The sequence below is a fragment of the Littorina saxatilis genome, linkage group LG9, assembly GCF_037325665.1.
Source record: "Littorina saxatilis isolate snail1 linkage group LG9, US_GU_Lsax_2.0, whole genome shotgun sequence".
Taxonomy (NCBI): Eukaryota; Metazoa; Mollusca; class Gastropoda; order Littorinimorpha; family Littorinidae; genus Littorina; species Littorina saxatilis.
Window position 1 is genome coordinate 60,355,466 of NC_090253.1, and position 21,917 is coordinate 60,377,382.

The 21,917-nt window shown below is 46.3% G+C and overlaps 1 protein-coding gene across 1 annotated transcript; it reads left to right on the forward strand.

Annotated features, from left to right (window-relative positions):
• Positions 1-865: 865 nt before the first annotated feature.
• Positions 866-1,516, forward strand: LOC138977304 (putative deoxyribonuclease TATDN2). The gene has a single exon (XM_070350204.1). It carries the CDS (start codon positions 866-868, stop codon positions 1,514-1,516), a length of 651 nt encoding a protein of 216 aa, XP_070206305.1.
• The last annotated feature ends 20,401 nt before the right edge of the window (positions 1,517-21,917 follow it).

Genomic DNA, 21,917 nt, shown 5'->3' on the forward strand with positions numbered 1-21,917 from the left:
TCCTTGTGCTTTAAATGTTTTTTAATGTCACTTGGCTCAATAAATACTGTATTCTGTATTCTGTATTCTTTCGTATTCCCTCACTAAAACAAGTGTTAGTTTTGTTTTGTTAAATTGCTATTCGTAATAAACATTTAAAAGTGTGTTGACCTATCACCTGATTATAATGATTTTAGCACACAAAAGTGACAAATAAAAGCGCGACCAAGAAGCCTAGTTCGACAGTCACCAGACCATCAGAAGTGACTGTGACAAAAGTGACAGATAAAAGCGCGAACAAGAAACCCAGTTCAACAGTCACCAGACCATCGGAAGTGACCGCGACTAGTCCGAAAAAACCTCATCGGAGCCATTCGGCGGAGGTTTTCGTAGCGGATGTCATCGCCAGTTCTGAATTCCGGTTCATTCAACCATCAGTTGTTCAGTCGGGATCTGATACGATGGTGACACGCGCGAGGCCAGAAATGAGACAAAGTCGCGCAAACTTGGCCAGAAGAATTCAGAACGGCTGGTGATGTTGTGGTGTCTTCTCCGACAGTCACGACCGCGGTTCCTTTGGTGGGAGCTGCTACTGGAGTTGGCGCTGGTATAGTCGGTGCTGTGTCAGTGGATGCTGCTCCTGAAAAAGTGGCGGTGTCTGCTGTTGCGGCAGCTGCTGTGCCGGTGTTGTCTGGTGCAGTAACAAAGGAGGAGTCCATGGAAGTGGATGAGGGAGAAAGTTCAAAAGAAAAGGCTTGGGGAATTGATTCTCATTTCCACCTTGATCGCCTGGCTATTAAGCTCTGGCCGTGAACGCACAGAACTCCTTGGTTTGATAATCTGTCGTTGGCGGTTGTGCTGGACAAGGCAGGTGAAAGGTTCAAACATGACACTGTCAGCAGCAGTAGCTAGTTTCTGCGACAGAACGTTTCAGATGAAACTTGGGGAGGAATCAGCAAAGGGAAAGGACAGGAGGAACAATCTGTTGATTGACAATCGCCTGTTTTTGTCTTTTGGTGTTCACCCAAAGGACGTTGAAACGTTTTGGAGATACCGGAAGGCGACCGTTCAACGATTGAAACGACTAATGGATATGTCCAGGGTCGTTGCTTTCGGCGAAATTGGTTTAGATTTCACGGAAGCAGAGGCTGAGTGGGATCGGCAGGTTTCCACACTTGTGTACATGTTTGAGGAGCTGGGAGAGACAATTCGCCAAAAGAAACTTCCGCTCGTCTTGCACGTCAGGGAAAGGGAGGGAATGCCGACTCGCAGAAAAGCTACTGCGGAGATACGGACATTGCTCCAGAGGTTTTTTCCGGCAGAATACCCTATCCAACTGCACTATTTCACAGGAAAGGCAGTGGATGTGGAGTCTTGGCTGGAGGCCTTTCCACAGACACATTTCAGTGTGAGTGGGGATGTCCGGAACTCATCAGCTGAGAAAAAAGCTGGAGTGGTAGCGATTCCATCGGATAGGCTGCTACTGGAGACTGACGCACCTTATGCTCCGGTCACAGGTAGTTTTACTGAGTGGTAAGACGGCTGTGAACACTTTACCTAGGCTGAGGGTAACTCTGGTGAATAACACCGATTCACCTATCACGGTGAAAAGAAAGCAGATTATTGCAGATTTGTTTGCTATCCAAGTTGAGTATGCGCTGTCTAGTGTGTTGCAAGATTTGAACAGTCAGTGTGATGTGCAGAATGACACTCAGAGTGGTGAGCGTGTGTGGTGTGATGAAAGTCGTGACTCCCCAGGAATGGAAGCTGACATTTCAGAACTTGTTTCACGATTTCAGTTTGGATGTGATGTTGATCTTGTGTGGAAAGAGAATTTCACAAAACGATTGTTGACCTTTGCAGATGTGTTCAACCAAAAAGATTTTTGACCTTGATCAGGCTGAAGTTGAGCATGATATCGAACTCACTCCAGGTGCCGCAATGAGACAAAGACCCCGACCAATACCTCCCCAGGACCTGGAAGAAGTTCGGCAGCATATTTTTGTTTTTTGTTTGTTTGTTTGCTTAACGCCAAGCCGACCACGAAGGGCCATATCAGGGCGGTGCTGCTTTGACATATAACTTGCGCCACACACAAGACAGAAGTCGCAGCACAGGCTTCATGTCTCACCCAGTCACATTATTCTGACACCGGACCAACTAGTCCTAGCACTAACCCCATAATGCCAGACGCCAGGCGGAGCAGCCACTAGATTGCCAATTTTAAAGTCTTAGGTATGACCCGGCCGGGGTTCGAACCCACGACCTCCCGATCACGGGGCGGACGCCTTGCCACTAGGCCAACCGTGCCGGTCGGCAGCATATTCAACAGTTGTTAGATGCAAACATCATCAGACCTTCGACGAGCCCTTTTGCTTCACCAATAGTCTTGGTCAGGTTCGTTACGCATGTGCGTTGATTACCGAAAGGTAAATGCTCGTACCGTCAGAGACAGCTATGCGCTTCCAAAGATTGAGGACTTGTTTCGAACTCTCACGGGAGCAAAGTTCTTCTCAAGTCTGGGTCTTTCGAAGGCGTACTACCAAGTACCTCTGACGGAACGTGCAAAGAAGATATCGCCATTTACCACCCCGTTCGGCTTGTATTATTATTATTATGGGGAGCTTATATAGCGCGAACCACAACTGTGCTCTCCGCGCTTTACATATTAATTTCTGCCGTTTGAAATGGAATTTTTTTTACAGACAGACAGACAAACAGACATTTTTTACACACAATATATAACGCATTCACATCGACCAGCAAACTTCAAGCCTATTAGGCGAACATTCACCTTTCACGGCCTATTATTCCAAGTCAAACGGGTATTTGGTGGACATTTTTATCTATGCCTATACAATTTTGCCAGGAAAGACCCTTTTGTCAATCGTGGGATCTTTAACGTGCACACCCCAGTGTAGTGTACACGAAGGGACCTCGGTTTTTCGTCTCATCCGAAAGACTAGCACTTGAACCCACCACCTAGGTTAGGAAAGGGGGGAGAAAATTGCGGCCTGAACCAGGGTCGAACACGCAACCTCTCGCTTCCGAGTTTGTATGAGTTTGAGAGATTACCATTTGGTCTTGTGAATGCTCCAATGACATTCCAGCGCATTATGGATTGTTGTTTCAGTGACATGAACTTGGCGGAACTGATAATTTTTCTGGATGATATTCTGATTCATGCTGCCGCATGACATCGCTACCACAGCCAAATACGTAGGACAGATCCGCAGGACAAGTGAGACGGCCATCCTCGCTCTCGCACACAAAAATGCGAAGCGGTTCTTCGTTCTACCAATCGGGAATTGTGCGTTCGATCGGAGGGAGTCAGTCTGAGCTGGCCAAACAAACCTGTGCAGTGTTTAGAGTTGAATTTTTTTTTTTTTAGGGGGGGGGAGAATAGAGATTTATTTATTGGTTTAAGGGGGTTACTGGGTAAGGGATGAAGTTAACAGGTTAACCGGCAGGTGTGTTAAAATGTAAAGAACCTTCATTATTGTGTTATTGGGTAACAGGTTAACCAGCAGGCGTGTTGAAAGGTAAAGAACCTTCATTATTGTGTTATTGGGTAACAGGTTAACCAGCAGGCGTGTTGAAATGTAACGAACCTTCATTATTGTGTTATTGGGTAACAGGTTAACCAGCAGGCGTGTTGAAATGTAACGAACCTTCATTATTTTGTTATTGGGTAACAGGTTAACCAGCAGGCGTGTTGAAATGTAACGAACCTTCATTATTGTGTTATTGGGTAACAGGTTAACCAGCAGGCGTATTGAAAGGTAAAGAACCTTCATTATTGTGTTATTGGGTAACAGGTTAACCAGCAGGCGTGTTGAAATGTAACGAACCTTCATTATTTTGCAATTGGGTAACAGGTTAACCAGCAGGCGTGTTGAAATGTAAAGAACCTTCATTATTTTGCTATTGGGTAACAGGTTAACCAGCAGGCGTGTTGAAATGTAACGAACCTTCATTATTTTGCTATTGGGTAACAGGTTAACCAGCAGGCGTGTTGAAAGGTAAAGAACCTTCATTATTGTGTATTGGGTAACTGGTAGGTGTGATTTTAGGGTTAATTAGGTAGGATTTGTAGGCGTGTGTTAAATTTGGTTTAACCGGTTAGGAACATGCTTATAGTATAGAAAGTGTTATTTTGTTATGGTTAATAGAAGAGCAGGTTTTTGTCAGGTGTAATAATTTTTTATGTGAAACATTGTTGAGTGAAAATCGGGGAAGGGCGTTGATGAACTGGAATGGAATAATTAACCCTGATGGCCATGGGTGGAGTTCGAATTTGCAGTTTGTTTAAATTAAAGTATAATAGAAATTGAATAAGGATGACGTATTAATAATAAAGGGTTTCAATAAGGGGAAACTAATAAAACGGGGAGGAATGTAAGGGAAATAACCTAGTTGCAAAGAGGGAAGTGTTGGGGGGTTTTGATCACATGACACGACTGACATATGACAGACCATTGACGGACCACATGACACTGCTGGCCAATCAAGCGACGAGGCGGTAAAACACCAACGGTGATGCACAGTTATTTCTGGTTTTTTTTTGCAGGCTGCTTCAACCCTTCCTTGTTTACTTCTCTCTTTTTTCTTTTTCTTTTTTTTTCTTTTTTTTTCTTTCTTTTTTTCTTGTAAATAGGCGGTGAGCATCCTTTTTCATTGGTCTTTTTTCTTCTTTTTTTAACTCCAACATAGAGGTATATTACAGTTGCGCAGTTAATTAGAGAAACCACAACAGAAAGTCGCGAAGTCGCCCCGCAAGGGATCCTCATATCAAGTAAGTACTGGTAGAACATGGTCGCCAGTGCTTAGCTTGCCGTTCCAGTAGATAATAGCCGCTAGGAACGGACGGCCATACTAGTCAAGGACTTGCTATGGGGCAATCCCGTATAACCCATGTAAACTTTACATCTATTTTGTTTTTCAGGATCAAGTCGGTCTCTAATGAGCAGTAGAACAACAGTGCTTATTGAAGTTGAACAAGAGCTTAATCCAGAATGTAGAAGAGCTCAGGCCACTTCAGTCCCTTACCTTTCAATACCTCATAGATGATAAAGACACCATCTGCATGGGACCAAACTTCGCAAGACTGGAATGCTCAGATCGAGTTGGGGTCTTGGTTCAGCCGGACCACAAGTGTTTGGCTTCTCCCCTGGGTGTCGCAGGGCGTTCCTATTGTTCCTCCGTCTCCTCAGAACATTAATCTGTTCACGGACGCCTCCCTGTCGGGCTGGGGTGCTCATCTTGCAGATCAGACGGCGTCGGGTGTGTGGAACGTCAGTCAGGCCTCTTGGCACATAAACGTTCTGGAGCTAGAGGCAGTAGCGCTGGGCCTTCGGGCGTTTCTTCCTCTTTTGGAAGACAGTCATGTCAAGGTTCACGGATTGGATATTGGATTGGATAAGATTTACAGTCCAGTGAGGTTACCCTCATGGAAATTCGGGCTGCTTTCTCCCTGGGGAAAGCGAGCTGCCATACATACGGCGCTACCCATATTTTTTATTTTTTTCCTGCATGCGTGTATTCATGTTTCCTGAGACTTAATGCCGTGTGAGATGGAATTTTTTTTTACTTTATTCCAAGTCCCACGGGTATTTGATGGACATTTTTATCTATGCCTATACAATTTTGCCAGGAAAGACCCTTTTGTCAATCGTGGGATCTTTAACGTGCACACCCCAATGTAGTGTACACGAAGGGACCTCGGTTTTTCGTCTCATCCGAAAGACTAGCACTTGAACCCACCACCTAGGTTAGGAAAGGGGGGAGAAAATTGCGGCCTGACCCAGGCCTGAACACGCAACCTCTCGCTTCCGAGCGCAAGTGCGTTACCACTCGGCCACCCAGTCACACCGACAACATGACTGTGGCGGCTTACTTAAACCGTCAAGGGGGCACTCGCTCTCAGGTTCTGTCGGACAGCGCGTGTCGCTTGCTGACATGGTGCAGTTTACACAACATTCTCCTGTCAGCGGTCTATCTGAAAGGCACTCTCAATGTCTTGACCGATGCTCTCAGCAGAGGGAGCAAGATCTTACACTCGGAGTGGACTCTCTCCCACCAGGCTCTGGAGCGCCTTTGGGTGCAAGTAAGCAAGCCTCCCATCGACTTGTTTGCGACGAGATACTCGACTCGTCTCCCTCTATTCGTGTCTCCGTTTCCCGACCCTCAAGCTTGGGGGGTCAATGTTCTGGAGATGGACTGGACAAATCTGCAGGCTTATGCATTCCCACCGTTTTGCCTTCTCGGCAAGGTGATAAGAAAAGCAGAACTGGAAGGGCCGGCGTTGGTTTTGGTGGCCCCTCTTTGGCCCAGCCAGCATTGGTATCCAGATCTGGTTCGCATTGCGGTTCGTCCGCCCATTCCTCTCGGGGTTCGAAAGGGCGATCTGTTGCAGCCCAGGTCGGGCATTCCGCACCAGAATCCTCAGGCCTTGCAGCTACACGGATGGATTCTGTCTGAGTCTCTGCTCCGTGCGGGTGCCACAGCTTTGACTTTGAAATTGGTTCAGCAGGCACACAGGGCGGTGTATGCTTCACATTGGTCTTCCTGGTCCAAATGGTGTTCAGAAAACGGCGTCGATCCTCTTGCTCCGAGATCGATGCACGTAGCTAATCATTTATCCTGGTTGGCGGAACGGGGAGGTTCTCCTTCCTCTTTGCGCGTAAGAAGGTCAGCTATTTCCTCTACGCTTAGACAACTTGGCCACAAAATCACTTTAAGTGGCGTGATAGCGAGTGTAATCAAGGGCGCTTCCCTTGATTTAGCTCGGTCAAAGGTACAGCTCCCGGCGTGGGACCTGTTTTTAGTTCTTCGTTTTTTGGCTTCGGATGATTTTGAACCTCTTCATTTAGCCAGTTTGGCTAACCTCACGAAGAAAACTTTATTTCTTGTTTTGCTCGCGACTGCTAGGCGCGGCAGCGAAGTACACGCTCTCTCGGGTTTGGCAAAAGATATTGCCTTAGAGAAAGATGGATCTTTTACTTTAAAATTTAGTCCAGATTTTTTAGCTAAAAACCAAAAACCTGGTCAGTCATCTCCTTGTATTCATGTTCCCCCCATGAGCAGTGTTCTGGCTCCGGGGGATCCTGATGTTTGTAATTGTCCGGTAAGGGCCCTCAGCAGCTACCTGGCTAGGACTCTACCGATTCGCTCAAAATCTCAAAAGTTGTTGTTCATCTCACCCAACACGGTGAGAGGGAAGGATATTTCGAAGATCACTCTGACTAAATGGGTGTCAAGCACCATTAGACAGGCTTACATTTGGTGGCAGAGCCAGTCTGGCGATGTCAGAGCCGTGTTGCCTCATACTTCGTCCCGGACACATGAAGCGAGAGCTTGGGCGTCTTCCTTAGCGGTTCTTCGTTCTGGACGCCTCTCTGAAGTTCTTGCGGCTGCATACTGGCGGTCGGAAGACATTTTCATTAACTTTTACCTGAGGGATGTAGCCTCAAGTCGGCAGGACGGCAGTTCAGCTTTGCCGTCTCTGGTGGCTGCAGGGCAGGTTCTACATTCTTAACTTGGTGAGTACCCGCCACCTATAGTAGCAATCTGCTATATGTGAGTTGGGTAAGATATGTAATTTAATCAAAAATTTTAGTAATAAATTTTCATTTGATTAATATACTTACCCAACTCACATCGTTTATTCCCTCCCGCCTCCCCGCTGTGGTGGGTGTTTGGGTCTAAAAAAGGAGTGAGTTGGGCTTCGCTTTAGAATTAATTGCATATGGCGGTGTATGCACGCGCATACAGAAGGCAGCCTCGTTTCCGGGCTGGCTTAGACACCCTTACGGGTCTCATGTCACTCTTATTTTAGAGGCGCCTTCCTTGTTACCAAGGGGACGCGTACAGCGTTACCAGCACTGAACTAGGGTTAATTGCTATATATGTGAGTTGGGTAAGTATATTAATCAAATGAAAATTTATTACTAAAATTTTTGATTTTTGTTTGTTTGTTTGCTTAAGGCCCAGCCGACCACGAAGGGCCATATCAGGGCGGTATTGACAAGAGAGAATATGAAGAGGTAACGAATGTCTTGGAAATAGGGGGTGGGGGGGGGGGGGTGGGGGGGGAGGGGTGTGGGGGGGGGGGGGCTGAATCGAAACCCAGTTTTCACCCTGTAACACTGAATCACAGAAACTTTATTTAAACACATTTTATGCATGCTTGCCACCCAAAACCATTCTTGTCAAGTTTTTGAAGGCGAATGAAATTTATTTAACAAATGTTATTGTTGTACGTATCTGGAAGCAGGCATGCACACATTTTCTTAAAGACTCAGCTTTTATTAAAGCTGTTTTTAAATCGGCGCAGCACAGAGGTTGTGGCATCGTGTGTTGCAGACGATTGCTTTCGTCAGCCTGGCTCGCTCCACCGGATGTTGCGTCAGATGTGGTTGCGCGTGCACCCACACTCTTACAACATCCGACAGACGCTATCTGTCAGCTCGTCGCCAGATTTTGTATTGCTTCTTTGGCCTCTTACGGGTCAGTGCCGTCGCCTCCTCTACCAGCGGCGCCCCAACCATCACCCAGGGTGACATCTCCTTCACGGACAACGGCGCTGCCCTCACCATCCGTCGCTCCAAGACCATCCAGTTCAGGGAGAGAGTCCTGCCACGCTATGCAGGGCACTCCCTGTGTCCTGTGACTGCTTTACAGCACTTTCTTTCCCTAGCCAGCGCGGTCCCCAGTCACCTCCCCCTCTTCAGCCACGAAGCGGAGGGCTCCATCTTCACTCCATCAGTGGCTTCCGTCCGACGGCTCCTAACCGGCCACCTCGTCGCCCTCGGTCTCCCGCTAGCTGACTTCTCCGCCCACAGCCTTCGTCGCGGGGGCGCCACCTGGTTGCTGCAGTCAGGCGTTCCCCCCCCCCCCATGTGATTAAACTCCTCGGGGATTGGCGTCTGCGTCTTCCAGTACCTCAAGCCGTCTGCTGCAGCTTCCCTTTCCCTTCTCCCAAAGTCTAACTCGTTAATTTAAAGTTTCCCCCATACAGTCGACTCCGGTTAATCGGCCACTTTTGGGACTGACTGAACTATGGCCGATTATCCGATATGGCCGATTAACCAAACATTTTAACACATAACTACGTATGAAGAAAAGATTCGGTCCCAGGGAAAATTGGCCGATTATCCGGATGGGCGATTAACCGGAATTGACTGTACTTCCCACTAACCGGTTGGACAGTGCCTGCGGGCGTGAACTTTTAAACTCTAGTCATGGTTTATTTCTTAGTATAAGGTGAAAGTGTGAGAGTGAATGTTTATGTCCAACAGGGCGAATGGTCGATTGATTGTCGTGTTGATGTATGTTGTTGTATATTATTCAAGTTTGAATAAATATATTATTGCCATGTTACCCTGTGTTGTGTTGGATTTAAGACTCAGCTTTTATTAAAGCTGTTTTTAAATCGGCGCAGCACAGAGGTTGTGGCATCGTGTGTAGCAGACGATTGCTTTCGTCAGCCTGGCTCGCTCCACCGGATGTTGCGTCAGATGTGGTTGCGCGCGCACACACACTCTTATAACATCCGACAGACGCTATCTGTCAGCTCGTCGCCAGATTGATTGATGTGGCAAGCTGACAGTTTTTGATGAAGAGATTACAAAAATTAAAATCCCAATGTTAACACGAAGAGAACACCAAGGCTGTTCTTTTTAAATTTTATTTTTTTATATGTAACTAAGTGTTAGCCAGTTATCTGCATCTTTTTCTTATTCTGTGGTATGGTGACAAAAATCAATTAGAACTGCCCTACCTTGAAAAAGGACACACCTTCATGTCTGCGGACTCGTTTCGTGGAAAAAAATACCAAAAGACAAACACATGTCTGGAACTTTCAGGATTTGTGTGATTGTGTTGAAGCATCGGCCGGATCGCTTAAGTTGGCAAGTCTGCAGTGCCAGGACTTCAGGCTACGAAGAAATAGTGTCTCCGTCAAGAAAAAAGGTGTCCAGAGTAGACAACACTTGAGAAACATCAGATCAGCAAAGTTTTCAGGGTTGCACTTACAAGCAGTACAAGCTTGATCTTTTTGAACACCCAGCTAGCAAGCTTTCGTCGGCCGACTGACGATTTCAGTCGGGTGACGTCGTCATATGTCGTGTGTCGTCGTCCGTTGTCGCGCCGATACCGTTTGACTGTGTATAAATGTACGTAATAAACCCCGACATCGGCCCGACGCAATGTTGCTGTCGATAAAATTATGCAGAGTTACGGGAGATAACAAATTGATGATCATTATTTTAACATTTGTTACGTCCCCTGTTCAAGCGTCGGTCCAGCAACGGCGTGACATTATGAGACTGACCATGCAAATGCGAAACTAAATTATTCATATTTGTTGACTTTTTCACATAGGAGTAGGATAATTAATTGTAAGTTTTATTTGCATATTTGCAATCAAATACAGCATGAGCTCAAATCATGAGTTTTACATTTTAAAAATACGCCATCATTTACTTGAAATATTCAAATAGCTTTCCTTACGGTAAACAAGATTGAGTGTGCAAATGGCTGCTGCTTTCCCGCGTGAGCGAATTTTATTTGTTTTCTTAGTTCAAGTTAATATCGAAAGAAGAGACATTTTTGGGAATGTTGGACAGCACATTGATGATATGTTATCCGAGACGAATGTCGCCTCGGGATCTCAATCTGAGTGCTGGTCCCAGTGCCACGTGGTGGCGGTGAGAATAGTTGTGTAGCCAGTGAGTCAGGCTCTTGGCAATGACAATCAGATTCAGACGTCAACTCGAGGACAACCGCGACGGATGGAGCGAGTAAGTGATTTCGGTTTTTTTTTGGCTCTCAATGTTAGTTTTGCTGTTACAGTGAGGGGGGGGGGGGGGGGGGGGAGTACATACTGCTGTATCTTATTCTGTAGATGTAGGTGTGTTTTGTCCTGTTACAGTGGGGGAGGGGGGTGTTGTACACACTGCTGTAAATATAGATGTAGGTGTGTTTTGTCTTGTTACAGTGGGGGGGGGGGGGGGTGTGTGTGTACATACTGCTGTAGATGTAGGTGTGTATTGTCCTGTTACAGGGGGGGGGGGGGGGGTAACATACTTCTGTAGCTGTAGGGGGAGGGGGGGTACATACTGCAGTAGTTGGTGATTTTTGCACTGTTACACTGGGGGGGGGGGGGGGGTGGAGTACATACTGCTGAATCTGTAGCTGTAAGTGTGGTTTGCACTGTTACACTTGGGGGGGGGGGGGGGGTGTACATACTGATGTATCTGTAGCTGTAGGTGTGACGTGTATTGCATTGTAACACTTGGGGTGGGGGGGGGGGGGGGTGTACATACTGATCTATCTGTAGCTGGTGGTGTGTTTTGCACTGTTACACACTTGGGGGGGGGGGTGTACATACTAACTGCTGAATCTGTAGCTGTATGTGTGTTCTGCACAGTGACACTGGGGGGGGGGGGGGGGGGGGGGGGGGAGGGGGTTGTACATACTGCTGAATCTGTAGCTGTAGGTGTGTTTTGTACTGTTACACTTGGGGGGGGAGGGGGGGGTGTGCATACTGATGTATATGCTTGGCGCTGGTGGACAATATTCACTTTTTTGGCCAAAAACACACTTTTTTTGGCCAAAAACGTACATTATTGGCCAAAAAGTGTGTTTTTGGCCAAAAACATGTTTTGGCCAAAACTTTTAAGTGCAAAGTTTTGGCCAAAAAAATATTTGGCCAAATCTAAAACATTTGGCCAAATCTTCACTTTTTTGGCCAAATGTTTTAGATTTGGCCAAATCTTTTTTTGGCCAAAACTTTTGCATTGAAAGTTTTGGCCAAAAAATAGTTTTGGCCAAAACTTCATTTTTTGGCCAAATCTTTGAGTACCCCTTGGCGCTGATAGACAATATTCATTTTTTTGGCCAAAAACGCCAGTTTTGGCCAAAAAAGCAAAGTTTTGGCCAAAAAAGTATACTTTTGGCCAAAAACGCCAGTTTTGGCCAAAAACGCCAGTTTTGGCCAAAACCGCCAGTTTTGGCCAAAAAATTATAGTTTTGGCCAAAAAAGTGAAAATTGTCCACCAGCGCCAAGCTGCTTGGCGCTGGTGGACAATATTCACTTTTTTTGCCCAAAACACACTTTTTTGGCCAAAACTGGCGTTTTTGGCCAAAAAAGCAAAGTTTTGGCCAAAAAAGTATAGTTTTGGCCAAAAACGCCAGTTTTGGCCAAAACCGCCAGTTTTGGCCAAAACCACCAGTTTTGGCCAAAAAAGCAAAGTTTTGGCCAAAAAAGTATAGTTTTGGCCAAAAACGCCAGTTTTGGCCAAAAAAGTGCGTTTTTGGCCAAAAAAGTGAATATTGTTCACCAGCGCCAAGCAGCTTGGCGCTGGTGGACAATATTCACTTTTTTTGGCCAAAACACACTTTTTTGGCCAAAACTGGCGGTTTTGGCCAAAAAAGCAAAGTTTTGGCCAAAAAAGTATAGTTTTGGCCAAAAACGCCAGTTTTGGCCAAAAACGCCAGTTTTGGCCAAAACCACCAGTTTTGGCAAAAAAAGTGTGTTTTTGGCCAAAATAGTGAATATTGTCCACCAGCGCCAAGCTGCTTGGCGCTGGTGGACAATATTCACTTTTTTTGCCAAAAACACACTTTTTTGGCCAAAAACGTACATTTTTGGCCAAAAAAGCAAAGTTTTGGCCAAAAAAGTATAGTTTCGGCCAAAAACGCCAGTTTTGGCCAAAACCGCCAGTTTTGGCCAAAACCGCCAGTTTTGGCCAAAACCGCCAGTTTTGGCCAAAACCGCCAGTTTTGGCCAAAAAAGTGCGTTTTTGGCCAAAAAAGTGAATATTATTGTCCACCAGCGCCAAGCTGCTTGGCGCTGGTGGACAATATTCACTTATTTTGCCAAAAACACACTTTTTTGGCCAAAACTGGCGGTATTGGCCAAAAAAGCAAAGTTTTGGCCAAAAAAGTATAGTTTCGGCCAAAAACGCCAGTTTTGGCCAAAACCGCCAGTTTTGGCCAAAACCGCCAGTTTTGGCCAAAAAAGTGCGTTTTTGGCCAAAAAAGTGAATATTGTTCACCAGCGCCAAGCTGCTTGGCGCTGGTGGACAATATTCACTTATTTTGCCAAAAACACACTTTTTTGGCCAAAACTGGCGGTATTGGCCAAAAAAGCAAAGTTTTGGCCAAAAAAGCAAAGTTTTGGCCAAAAAGAGATTTGGCCAAAAAAGTGAATATTGTCCACCAGCGCCAGCAAATACAAAAGATTTTGCCAAAAAAAGATTTGGCCAAACAAAAAAGATTTGGCCAAAAAGTGAAGATTTGGCCAAATCTTTTTTGTTTGGCCAAATCTTTTTTTGGCCAAATCTTTTTGTGGCAGAAGTTTGGCCAAATCTCCCGTTTTAGCTAACATAAACAGTTTTGGCCAAAACTTTTACATAGAAAGTTTTGGCCCAAAAAAAGTTATAGCCAAATCTATTTTATTTGGCCAAATGTGTGGGTTGTTTTGGCCAAATCTTTGTCTTTTTTGGCCAAAACTGGCGGTTTTTGCCAAAAAAAGTGAATATTGTCCACCAGCGCCAAGCATAGATGTAACTAGCTGAAGCTGTAGGTGTGTTATGTACTGTTACAGTAGGGGGAGGGGGGGGGGGGGGTGAACATACTGCTGTTTTTGTAGCTGTTGGTGTGTTTTGCACACAGGGGGGGGGGGGGGGGGGGGGGATTGGGGTTGTATACTGCTGTATCTGTAGCTCTAGGTGTGTTTTGCGCTCTACACGAGGGAAGGGGGTGGAGTGTTGTATGTTTGGTACTGTTACAGTGGTGGCAGCGGGGGGAGGGGGATGTACATAATTCTGAATCTGTAGCTGTAAATGAGTTTTGTACTGTTACAGTGGTGGGGGTTGTACATACTGCTGTAGCTGTAGGTGTGTTTTGCACTGTTACTAAGGGGGAGGGGAGGTGTACATACTGCTGTAGCTGTAGCTGTAAGTAATTTTTGCACTGTTACACTTGGGGGGTTGTATATACTGCTGAATCTGTTGCTGTAGGTGTGTTTTATACTGTAATACTGAGGGGGGGGGGGGTGTATACGGCTGTATCTGTAGCTGTAGGTGTGTTTTGTACTGTTACAGTGAGGGCGGTACGCGGTAGGGGCGGGGGGTTCTACATACTGCTGTATCTCTAGCTGGTGATTTGTTTTGCACTGTTACACTGGGGGGGGGGGGGGGGGGTTGTACACACTGCTGTATCTGTAGGTTTGTTTGCAACTGTAACACTGGGGGGAGGGGGGGTTATACTGCTGTAGCTGTAGCTGTAAGTGAATTTTGCACTGTTACACTTGGGGGGGGGGGGGGGGTGGTGGTGGTACATACTGCTGTATCGGTAGCTGCACCCAGCCAGCAAGACATTAGCGGCCGATAGTCGGCCGAACACCCTTCAAAAAGTCGGGCAGGTGACGTCAAAAGATACGACGCGGGTGTTGGCCCGACTAACTTTTGCAAAGAGGCAACGAGGCGGCCGACAGGCGGCCGAACACCTGTACTATGGCGGCACGCATCCGGTCCGATGTTAATCGGCCCGATGGCTTGTTGGACCTGCGGCCCGACACCTTATGCCGACATCGTCCCGATGTCTTCCCGCTGAAATCGATATCTTCCCGATGTCGGCATAAGGTGTCGGACCGCAGGTCAAACAAGTCATCGGGCCGATTAACATCGGACCGGATGCGTGCCGCCATAGTGCAGGTGTTCGGCCGCCTATCGGCCGCATCGTTGCCTCTTTGCAAAAGTTAGTCGGGCCAACACCCGCGTCGTATGTTTTGACGTCACCGGCCCGACTTTTTGAAGGGTGTTCGGCCGATTATCGGCCGCTAATGTCTTGCTGGCTGGGCAGACACTCAAACAATGTTCCTTCATGAAAGAATCCTTGATTGCCGACCCTGCTCTACCTCCTAAACAGAGTGCGAACAGAAGGCTGGAACTGCTCAAAGCCTCGGACATCCAAAAGAAGCTGTGCCCACTGATGCTACCCTCCAAGAGGGTCCGACTAAACTACGCGCCAGCACGCGCTACCTTGAACCATAGCACTTACTTACTTTATTTTTATATTTCTAGTTAGTTCATCGTCCATTCTCACATAATACAAAATGTCAAACTTCAATGATGAAAATTACGGAAGTTATGACGAGTTTTAGTAGAGAGTATGCACTACTCTCAAGTCCGACGATTTCCGTGGACGCTACCTTGATCCATAGCACTTTCTTCCTTTATTTGGTGTTTAACGTCGTTTTCAACCACGAAGGTTATATCGCGACGAATCCATAGCACTTACATACTTTATTTTTATATTTCTTGTTAGATCATCGTCCATTCTCACATAATACAAAATGTCAATTTTCAATGATGAAAATTACGGAAGTTATGACAAAACTTCGACATTGACTGAATACAGACATTAATGCATACGGAGTGGCTAACGGTACGATATCGGATATAAAGCAAATTCGAGAGCTTAGATACTAGCGAAACGATATCGTACGCGAAGCAACTGTGAGAGCTTGGATGCTAGCGAAACGATATCGGATGTGAAGCAAATTCGTGGTCCAGATGCTAGCGAAACGATATCGGATGTGAAGCAAATTCGTGGTCCAGATGCTAGCGAAACGATATCGGATGTGAAGCAAATTCGTGGTCCAGATGCTAGCGAAACGATATCGGATGTGAAGCAAATTCGTGGTCCAGATGCTAGCGAAACGATATCGGATGTGAAGCAAATTCGTGGTCCAGATGCTAACGAAACGATATCGGATGTGAAGCAAATTCGTGGTCCAGATGCTAACGAAACGATATCGGATGTGAAGCAAATTCGTGGTCCAGATGCTAACGAAACGATATCGGATGTGAAGCAAATTCGTGGTCCAGATGCTAACGAAACGATCCTTTCTTGTTCTCATTGTTGTTCTCACAATCAACATTTTCATTTTTATAATCTTCCATAAATTCGTCATATGCATTCGTCTGACGAGTTTATAACGATAGGCATTTATTGTTGTTGTTGAGTTGAGCATTTTTTTCCGTCACTTCCGGTTTATGAGAAAAATGTTCCGATCCCAGCAGCCTTTGTTTTTCTACCGTTGTCACGTGACTCCTCTTCTTTCCGCGTTTTGCTGTCCAACATGGCGGAGAATGATCGGTGTTTGCATGTTGGGCTGGAGTAATACGGACAATGTTGTCAGCCGGGTATGGAAACTTTTCGGCCCTTAAAGTCTGACAATGTTGATGAGCAGGTGGGGGGGTAGACTTTACAGATTTTTTTTTAGGCAGATTTTTTTTTGGGGGGGGGGCCAAAGGATACTCTGCCACCCCCTCCCCCCCCCCCCCCCCTTTCCCATAATACATTTGTTTGGGGGCTATGGTCCCCCCCCTGCTCCGCCGTCAGTCCTGTACTAAAGTGACGTGACCGCTGAGGATGTATGACGTACACTACACTCTTGCCTGGTTATCGATCGTAGGATACAAGTTCAAGCTTATTCAGTCTCATCATTCAGTTTTGTTAAAACTTTAGCCTTCCTGTAGCCAAGTTTGTTCGTGTCGTTAGCATATTTGCTGGTTGAAGACCAAGCGAAACGATATCGTGCCGCTAGCATATTTGCTTGTTGAAGACCAAGCCAAACGATATCGTGCCGTTAGCAGCATAACCAAACGATGCCGTTAGCAGCCTAACCAAACGATATCGTGCCGCTAGCATATTTGTACCGGTGTCTTAGCCAAACGATATCGTGCCTTTAGCAGCGGCCTAATGCATACCAACTGTACAACCACTTTGATGCAGGCACTGCCTTGAACTGTATCATTTATGTTACTTTATTCTTTAATTATACACAATTTCAGCTCCATAAATCAAAATGGTGATGGTTGTGTTGGATGATAGCAGAACTGCCAGGATAGTCTCAACTTCAAAGAACTTAGGACCAGCATTAGTTATAATTTTACAACACGAAGCCGGTGGCGATCTGTCGGCAACTATTTTCAGGACAGGACACCCTTCCATCCAGGATTCTCCGAGGAGCCCTTCCAACACCGAGACAGGACACCCTTCCATCCAGGATTCTCCGAGGAGCCCTTCCAACACCGAGACAGGACACCCTTCCATCCAGGATTCTCCACAGGGCGCTGTGATCAGCGAGACGGTACCGTCTGCTTCCGAGGGCTTTAGACCATTGGACGGTGCGCACCCAAATCACGGCCGCTTCGTGGATACCGACGACCTGATTGATATTCTCCTGACGGGCGAGCCCATAGGAAACAAGATTCCAGATGGACGGAAAGACAACGTCTACTTCATTATCGACGGCAGTAGCCTCGTGGACAAGCGCAAGAGAGGAAAAAAACCTGTTCATCACGACGACTGTGGGGCATATGGTGGGACGAAGTCTTCAAGCAAGACCTGTTATTTCCGAGATGACGGCGACGGGAAGTTTACCTACATGTCTAAGTCTGCCGGAGTGTTCGTGACAGGTGTGAAGACGATCGTTGAGCCACAGCCTCTGGAGAGTGAGTTGTATACGATGACAAGATACTACGCCTCTCTCAAGCGTGAGCCTAACTACAAAAGGCGCATCTCATGGTTTGTGTCTGTTCCGTCGTCTGCTGAAGCCCGAAACTGCGTGTGTGTGGAATACGTCGGAACCTACCCCACAGAAAAGACGTCGGTTCACGGGAATTCAAAATCAACTGGCTGTGAATACGTCAGGACAAGACCCGAAGTGATGGAAAAGATCAAGGACATGGCCAAGACACTGCCCCCAAGAACTGTGTATGAAACTTTGACATTGGACGACTCCTTCGAGGCCCCACGTGATTTTAAGCAGGTTCGAAACAGAAAATACACTGACAACAGAGAAAACCGCCCAACAACAGTGATGAATCGGAAAAACCCAGCCGACGACCTCCTTCAGCTGATCTCGGAGATGCCAGACAGCCCCTTCGTTCAGGAAGTTATCCAGACCAATGCCAAACCTCCATGCATCATTCTGTACACAGACGAGAAGGTGCAAGACATGAGGATTTTTGAACTGTAAATGCACTCAGCTGCAACAAAAACGCAAAACGAAGGCTGTGATAAAACAACTTGGATCCCCAGGTGCAAAGGAGTAAAGGTATGTACCCTGTGAAAGAATGGCGCATGTATATTGACTGAGAATAAAGAACCAAACTCACACCCCCCGCGGGTTAGGGGGAGTCCCATATTGGTTGGGACTAGAAAGAATTTACCCGATGCTACCCAGCATGTCGTAAGAGGCGACTAACGGTTCTGTTTCTTCTCTTCTTTTGTCTTATTTCTGCCTTACCAGTCCTTTCACCTATATTTCCTTCCAAGAAAACTCTCCCAACTATTCCCTGCAGTTTTCCAATTCTTTTCTTGTTGTCTTATTTCTACCTGACTGGATCCATCACCTTTATTTCACTTACCAAAAGTCTTCTTTTCCACATCCTTATTTCTCTGCACCCCGCATGTTGTATGAGGCGACTAACGGATTCTGTTTCTCCTTTAACCCTTGTTAAGTGGTTCTTGTATAGAATATAGTCAATGTTTGTAAAGATTTTAGTCAAGCAGTATGTAAGAAATGTTTAGTCCTTTGTACTGGAAACTTGCATTCTCCCAGTAAGGTCATATATTGTACTACGTTGCAAGCCCCTGGAGCAATTTTTTGATTAGTGCTTTTGTGAACAAGAAACACTTAACAAGTGGCTCTATCCCATCTCCCCCTTTCCCTCGTCGCGATATAACCTTCGTGGTTGAAAACGACGGTAAACACCAAATAAAGAAAGTAAAGAAAGAACCAAACTCACGCAAAGTGTCAGTTTGGAGGAACGATAAATTGTTTTTAAACTGAAGGTGAGGCGATGGTATTTAGGACTGGACAAGGATGGAGAGAAAAGGGGGAAGGAATGGAGATAGCGGATGTGGGCGGGACCTAGAAGTAAGGAGGGAGGGTGTTGTAGTGGAGGTTTGGCGCCAAACGTTCTGGCAAGTGAGTGCCAGAGGATACACGCTCTTGCATTAGCGGCAAAGCAGCAGCAGCAGCATTGAAGTGCGCCCGTCAGCAAGTGAACATTATTTGTGATCATGTCCGAAATAGAACAAAGGTGTGAGGAGTCAAACCTTCCTTCAGCGGTGATCAGCGTCCTCGTCAAAGAGGGGTTTGATTCGTTGGCGGCCCTCAAATGTGTCGAGCCAGAGGATTTGGACTCTGAGTGCCAACATAAAAAGGGGGCATCTTGCCCTGCTTCGGGCAGGGATTAAAACCCTGCAAGCAAAAGATGGGGGAGGCCCCATGAGCAAAGACACCGCCAGAGGTGCCAGTGGTTTGGCGGAATTGCTGGGGCGACTCAACATGGACGGTTCGCCAGTGACCCCGGCAAGACCAAACGGATTAAAGATTATCGACTTCGTTTCATCCTCGTTGGCTGTGGAGGAGGAGGTGTCTCTTGGCGGAGGGGTGACAATCAAATTACCCAATACAAAGCCGAAGTTAGATCGGGTGTCACCCTCCGCCTGGATTGTGGCAAATGCCAGAATCAAGGCCACACTCCTGTCCCGTGATAAAGACTTTGATGTAGCGGCCTATCTACGCTACACAGAGATGGTGGGGGAGTTAGGCTGCCGTTTCACCTGGCAGTCTGTGCTCATCTTCGATGACGAATATCGACAGCGTCAGGCGGCCGACAAATTGTCCTGGGGGACCGATTGTTTTTTCAGTTTTTATGGAATGGTAAGCAAGGTATATGTCGCGAGATGGGGTGGGGGTAGTTTCGAAATCGACAAACCGCCAGCCGCGGTGTGTAGTGTGTCCGTGTAGTGTGGGTGGCAGATAGTTAAGTCCAAATGAGATTCTTCTCCAGATTGAGTTAAAACAAGAAGAGCAAACGCTCGATCGAGTCACTTTCGCAGTTCTGAATATTATATGAGGCATCAGATGGACAGGAAGAAATTGCTATTCACAACACAATGAGTCACGTTCACATAAAATTTGAGCCCGGTCACTTTTATAGTTTCCGAGAAAAGCCCAACGTTAAGTTGTGTGTTGCCGAACAGAAAAGGCTAGTTATCTCCCTTGTTTTTCTGATAACGTTCGTAAAAGGCTACAGATGTAAATACTTTGATGTAAAGAATAATCTTACAAAGTTTCAATCACATCCGATGAACTTTGTCAAAGATATAAAATGTCTAATTTTTCCTTTGACGCTGACCTGTGACCTTGAAAAAGGTCAAAGGTCAACGAAACCATCGTTAAAGTGTAGAGGTCATTGGAGGTCACGACTAAACAAAATATGAGCCCGATCGCTTTGATAGTTTCCGAGAAAAGTCCAACGTTAAGGTGGTGTCTACGGACGGCCGGCCGGCCGGACAGACTAACACTGACCGATTACATAGAGTCACTTTTTCTCAAGTGACTCAAAAAGTACCCTCTCCGGAATTTAAAAGACACAAATCCAAGTTATCGATGACATAATCTTTCCTTGAATGTTGGAAGATTCATTCCCCCAACGTCGGGAATGGCCGTTAAAATCCCCTACCAAAAGGAACGGGGTTGGTAATTGATGTATTAAGTTTTCTAGGTCATTTTTTGTGACCGTAGTAGATGGCGACAGATACAAGGAACAAACAGTTATAGTTCTATTACAAGAAATGCGAGCCGCTATTGCCTCAAGGTTCGTGTCCAATTGGACCTGATTATAAAGAAAATCAGAACGGATACAAAGTGCATTACCTCGGCCCAAAGACCGTAATAAGCAAATATACCCAGGTAAGGACATAGTTTTGTTTGGGCCAATAAGTGTTTCCTGTAAACAGACTGCAATGGTGTTATGCTTCAAGAGGAGATGGAGTTCCTCCTGATTGGCATTAAAAGCTCTGACATTCCATTGTAATATTGTAGCCATTAAAAAGTACTAGTTCTTTAAAAACAATTAAAACATTATTCCATGTCCGATCCTCTATTCCCCTCCGACGCAGGGTAGAATCAGTTTACTTCTTCCAATTCCGACTCCTCCCCCCCGTCGGACAAGGGGGAGTATCGGTTTGCCAAAAGAGTGAGTGATTTATCTCCCTTCTTTTGTCTGGCAGAAGCGCCAGGTTTGACCCTGGTCTTTGTGGGTGATCTGGACGATCTACCCTGGGAGTTTGGTCTTGGTGACTGGGTGGAAGGGTTCAATCTTCCGATCGAACCCGACCGTCCAGCCCCCGAAGACCCGGCGGAACAATTGGAGGATGATTTATTCCTCCATTTTGATTTGGCTTTGGCTGCCTTTTCCGTGGCTGACTGCGTGTCACATTTGTTTGAAACAATATCAGTGTCCTGCTCTTTACAGACTTCAGATGGAACTGACGTCTGGGATCCAGCAATCTCAGCAGCCGCAGCCGCCCTCTCAACATTATGGACATCAACTGGACATCCAGACTGACTCGACAGCTTTTCGACAACAGCTTCCAATCGATCAATCTTTTTGATCAGACGATCAAGAACGGAACTGAACTTGTTTAGAAAGCCGTCAAGGGACGGAGGGACAGTCGGTGGCACAGAAGAAGTACTAGCAACCCTGGAATATGATACCGAGGGCTGCGCCATCTGTGATGTGACTTTCTGTTTGGCTTCCGCAAAAGAACACCTTTCCGCTGTGCGAACCTTCTGGATCGACTCTTCCACCTTGAACTGAGGACAGTCTTTTGACGATGAGGAGTGGTCTCCCTTGCAGTTGTGACACTGTTTGGGACCTCTACACTCACCGTCATGCTTTTCCGCAGCACAGTCTCTGCACATTTCCCTGCCCTTGCAGTGTTTACTACCGTGCCCAAAACGTTGGCATCGGAAGCACCTCAAGGGCGAGGGAACATACATTGTTACTGGAACAACTTAAAAAAAAACAATGATCCTCTTTGGTGGAATTGGTGTGCAA

Bases quoted from the DNA above. Each gene is read 5' to 3' on its own strand.
- LOC138977304 (XM_070350204.1), top strand. From the start codon at position 866: ATGACACTGTCAGCAGCAGTAGCTAGTTTCTGCGACAGAACGTTTCAG.